The sequence below is a fragment of the Dipodomys ordii genome, unplaced genomic scaffold (genome assembly GCF_000151885.1).
Source record: "Dipodomys ordii isolate 6190 unplaced genomic scaffold, Dord_2.0 Scaffold24, whole genome shotgun sequence".
Lineage (NCBI taxonomy): Eukaryota > Metazoa > Chordata > Mammalia > Rodentia > Heteromyidae > Dipodomys > Dipodomys ordii.
Genome location: NW_012267240.1, coordinates 7,067,145 through 7,072,082, shown reverse-complemented (window position 1 = coordinate 7,072,082; position 4,938 = coordinate 7,067,145). Strand labels below are relative to the sequence as shown.

The 4,938-nt window shown below is 40.6% G+C and overlaps 1 protein-coding gene across 3 annotated transcripts in view; it reads left to right on the top strand.

Annotated features, from left to right (window-relative positions):
• Positions 1 to 4,938, top strand: part of Acbd5 (acyl-CoA binding domain containing 5) — a 44,954-nt gene that overhangs the window by 24,686 nt on the left and 15,330 nt on the right. For all 3 annotated transcript variants that reach the window (XM_013014734.1, XM_013014735.1, XM_013014733.1), the window contains exons 8-9: positions 1,171 to 1,277; positions 3,611 to 3,875. In XM_013014734.1, the coding sequence (XP_012870188.1) occupies positions 1,171 to 1,277; positions 3,611 to 3,875 (372 nt within the window). The remainder of the gene's footprint in view (positions 1 to 1,170; positions 1,278 to 3,610; positions 3,876 to 4,938) is intronic.

Here is a 4,938-nt window from a genome sequence, read left to right as displayed (position 1 = left end):
TTTTTTGGGGTCATGGAACTTGAACTCTAGGCCTGAGTGCTGTCTCTCAGCTCTTCAGCTCAAGGCTAGTGCTCTACCACTTGAGCCACATTGCCACTTCCAGTTTTCTGGTGGTTTATTGGAGATAAGAGTCTCACAGACTTTCCTGCCTGGGCTGGCTTTGAACAACGATCCTCAGATTTCAGCCCCCTGAGTAGCTGGGATTACAGGTGTGAGCCACCAGCACCTGGCTCTTACTTTGTTCTTAGATATAATACCTTAAAATCTTTGACATTTTTGTTCCTGATTTATTTATTTATGTTGTTGTTATTGATGTTGTTTGACAGCACTGGGGACTGAACTCCTAACCCTGAGCTTGCAGGTCAAGTGCTCTACCACTTCAACTATACCTCCAGTTTTCCTGATTTTTTTTCCCTCGAACCCTCACTCCCTTGTTTCTTCCAGAAGGTCCCTGAGCTTTTTTGCCAAGGCTAGGAACCTACCACTTTTAGCCACAGTTCTACTTCTGGTTTTCTGGTGGTTAATTGGAGATAAGAGTCTCACAGACTTTCTTGCCTGGGCTGGCTTTGAACCATAATCCTCAGATCTCAGCCTCCTGTGTACCTAGAATTACAGACAGACGTGAGCCACAGGCGCTTGGCTAGTCTTTTATATTCTAGAGGTCTAGAGGGAATCTATAGTATGTCTGCACAGAATCATTAATGTTGCTATAACTGTATCCAAAAATCAATGTGTAACAAATTTGAATAATTACATTTCAAATTAGACTTCCTGTGTGGCAGTTGTTTTGTCTTATATGGTTATTAATTTTTCTAAGGTTTTATCTAGACAGTGGTTTCATAGAATTCAATAATAAACGCTTTGTAATAATTTAAATAAGAATTATTGACTAAATTTAAAGTTTTGGTAAGTTAACAATAATATGACTTAAAAGTACTTGTGTACCTGAAATTCTAGCACTTAGGAGGCTGAGTCAGGAGGATTATGAGTTTGAGGCTAATATGGGGTAGATAGATAGATAGATAGATAGATAGATAGACTTGAAATATCAAATTTGTCTCTCAGTATGAACATAATATAGGGTTGATTAATTTAGAAAATGGAATATAAAAATGTATTTGTCTTCTATTAGAGTATAATTATCCTACCTGGACATTTGTTCATATTTAGATATAAATGATGATCATGTTGAAGATATTTCAGGAATTCAGCATTTGACAAGTGATTCAGACAGTGAAGTTTACTGTGATTCTATGGAACAGTTTGGACAAGAAGAGGTAAAAATGACATTTTTTGATTGGTAAGGTTTCAAAGTGGTATATCAGAATGTACGTCAGAACTTCTGTTAATAGCAGATGTACTTTCTGTTTATCACTTTGAAAAACGTACTCTTAAAATGTTTGAATATTTATATTTTGTGGCTTAAAGTATATATAATTCTAAAGTATTCAAAGCAACAAATTAATAATAGTTATCTTTCTATTATAATTATAATATATATATAAAGGTCTTGGGAGATGTGGGGCAAAAATTCAAAGAATGAACATTTTATGCAAGGGCCCTTGGTGAAAACTTTGATGAAGGAAATGGAATATTTTGCAAACAAATAAACCTGTTTCTTACATTGACTACAGTCCACTGCATTCAAGTTTTCAGTAGAAAACAGGTGCCCAGTGGATCATGCTATAACCTGGTTACTTAGGAGGCTGAGATCTGAGGATCATGGTTTGAAGCCAGCTTGAACAGGAAAGTCCATGAGAAACCAATTAACTGCCAAAGGACCCAAAGTAGAGCTGTGGTTCAAGTGGGATAGCATGTTCCTTATGTGAAAAAGATGAGGGGCAGCGCCTAGGCTCTGAGTTCTAGTCCCAATCCTGCCACAAAAAAATGAGTGGAAATAATCTTCAATTTTTAGGTAAGATTCAGCAATCAGAGAAAAAGTTGTAAAAATTATAAAAAGTATAATTTTTCTTTCTGCTAGAGCTGTTTCTGGTAATTATGAAAGTGTTTTTTGAAAATGACATCTGATTATGGCATTTTTATATTTATCCACTTTTTCCTCTACCCGTTGTAAAGAAGTTCAGGGTATCCTATCATTTATCTTCATGAAAGAATGATTTTTTAACTTTGTGTTTCCCTCTTTTTATTTCACAAATACAGTTGAATCTATGTTTTAATTTTCTCAAATTTTTAAAGCACATAAAGAACTTTTAACCTAAGGTCAAACAAAGGAGTAGCAGATAGGCAAAATAATGCTAAACCCGATGCCAGTAGCTCATGCCTATAATTCTTGCCACTCAGGAAGCTGAGATCTGGAGGATCAAGGTTCAAAGACAAAGTCCAAGAGACTGTATCTCCAATTCACCAGCAAAATGCTGGACTGGAGATGTGACTCAAGTAGAACACTAGCTTTCATCAAGAAAATGGAGTGAGGGCTGGAAAGGTGGCTCAGTGGTAGAGCGCTTGCCTTACATGCCTGAGGCCCTGGGTTCGATTCCTCAGCACCACATAAGCAAAAAGAAAAAAGCCGGAAGTGGTGCTGTGGCTCAAGTGGTAGAGCGCTAGCCTTGAGCTGAAGAGCTGAGGGACAGTGCCCAGGCCCAGAGTTCAGGCCCCATGACTAGACTCCCCCCCCCCCCGCAAAAAAAAAGAAAATGGAGTGAAAACAAGATGGCATGGGTCCAAGCCCCAGAACCTAGACATAGGTATGTGCACACACATATACATACACACTACTGTAAAGAGAGTAGATGCTGGTGGTTCACACCTGTAATCCTAGCTACTCAGGAGGCTGAGATCTGAGGATTGTGGTTCAAAGCCAGCCTGGGCAATAAAGTTTGTGAGACTTTTATCTACAATTAATCACAGAAAAAGCCAGAAGTGGTGCTGTAGCTCAAGTGGTAGAGTGCTAGCCTTGAGCAAAAGGAACTTAGGGATATCAACTAGGACTAGAGTTCAAGGCCCAGGACCAGCAGAAAGAAAGAAAGAAAGAAAAAAGAAAGAAAGAAAGAAAGAAGCCAAACTGAAACAGAAAGAAAGAAAGAAAGAAAGAAGCCAAACTGAAATTAGTGAAAACTGAAAGCAATAAATGATAAAAATACTAGATTCCACTTTTTTCCTCATTTTGTTTTTTGTTTTGTATACTTATAGACAACATCATTCCTACCAATTTTTTTTTGTATCTAGGAAGTCAATTCATATTTTCTTTTAGGAAAAGAATATTTGCAACAATAACACAAAAGTGCCATTTTAGAAAAACAGTATTTTACCATGAAAACTTGGTGCTATGCAATTTACGTTTACTTTAGCTGGGCACCGGCTCATGCCTAATAATACTAGCTACTCGGGAGGCTGAGATCTGAGGATCACAGTATGAAGCCAGCTGGAGCAGAAAAGTCTGTGAGACTCTTACCGCCAATAAACTAGTCAGAAAAAGCCAGAATTGGTGCTGTGGCTCAAGTGGTAGATTGCTAGCCTTGAGCACAAAGAAGTTCAGAGACAGCACCCAGGTCTCTGAGTTGGATCTTCAGGACTGGGGGAAGAAAAAAAAAGGAAAAAACCCCAAACAACTTATATTTACTTTTAATAAAGCCTTATTTTAAATTTGTAGTCTTTTGACAGCTTTACATCAAATAATGGACCCTTTCAATATTACTTGGCTGGTCATCCCAATCAGCACTTGGAAAATTGTGGGTTTTCTGAAGATGTTCAAGGTCTTCCTGGAAATGGCAACATTGGAAATGCCCAGATGGTAGCAGTGGAAGGAAAAGGCGAAGTAAAGCATGGAGGAGAAGATGGCAGAAATAATAGTGGAACACCACACCGTGAGAAGCGAGGTGGTGAAAGTGAGGAGTTCTCTGTCAGAAGAGGAAGAGGTATGTATCGCCTTACCCTTTCTTTATAAACTAACCAATGGAGCCGGGCGCTGGTGGCTCACGCCTATAATCCTACCTACTCAGGAGGCTGAGATATGAGGATCGTGGTTTAGAGCCAGCCCCCTGGCAGCAAAGTCTGTAAGACTCTTATCTCCAATTACCCAGAAAACTGGAAGTGGCACTGTGGCTCAAGTGGTAGAGCTCTTGCCTTGATCTGAAGAACTCAGGGACAGCACCCAGGCCCAGAGTTCAAGCCCCACAAAAAACCCCAACAAAACAACAACAACAAAAAACAAATAAAAAAACTAACCAAGGAATGAAAGGGCACTAATACATTTGATGTGCAATGGTTAACTGCATAATATCTGCTTACTTTTCTTCTTTTTTTTTTTTTTGGTCCAGTCGTGGGGCCTAAACTCTGGCCCTGGGCACTGTCCCTCAGCTCTTCAGCTCAAGGCTAGCGCTCTACCACCTGAGCCACAGCGCCACTTCTGGCTTTTTTCTTTTTGCTTATGTGGTGCTGAGGAATCGAACCCAGGGCCTCAGGCATGCAAGGCATGTGCTCTACCACTGAGCCACCTTCCCAGCCCAGCTTTGGAGATTTTTCAACAGAGTAAAATGGTGCATGGTCTCAATTAGTAAAAATAACTTAAGGGTTGGGAAGGTAGCTCAGTGGTAGAGTGCTTGCCTTGCATGCATGAGGCCCTGGGTTCGATTCCTCAGCACCACATAGGCAAAAAAAAAGAAAAAAGCCGGAAGTGGCACTGTGGCTCAAGTGGTAGAGTGCTAGCCTTCAGCTGAAGAGCTGAGGGACAGCGCCCAGGCCCAGAGTGGTGCTGAGGAATCGAACCCAGGGCCTCTGGCATGCAAGGCAAGCGCTCTACCGCTGAGCCACCTTCCCAATGTTGGGGCTTGAGCTCAGGATCTTGCTTTTTGTTTTTGTTTTTTGTCAATCCTGGGGCTTGAACTCAGGGCTTGGGCACTGGCCGAGCTTCTTTTGCTCAAGACAAGTGCTGTACCACTTGAGCCACAATGCCTTTTCTGGCCTTTTTTTTTTTTGGGG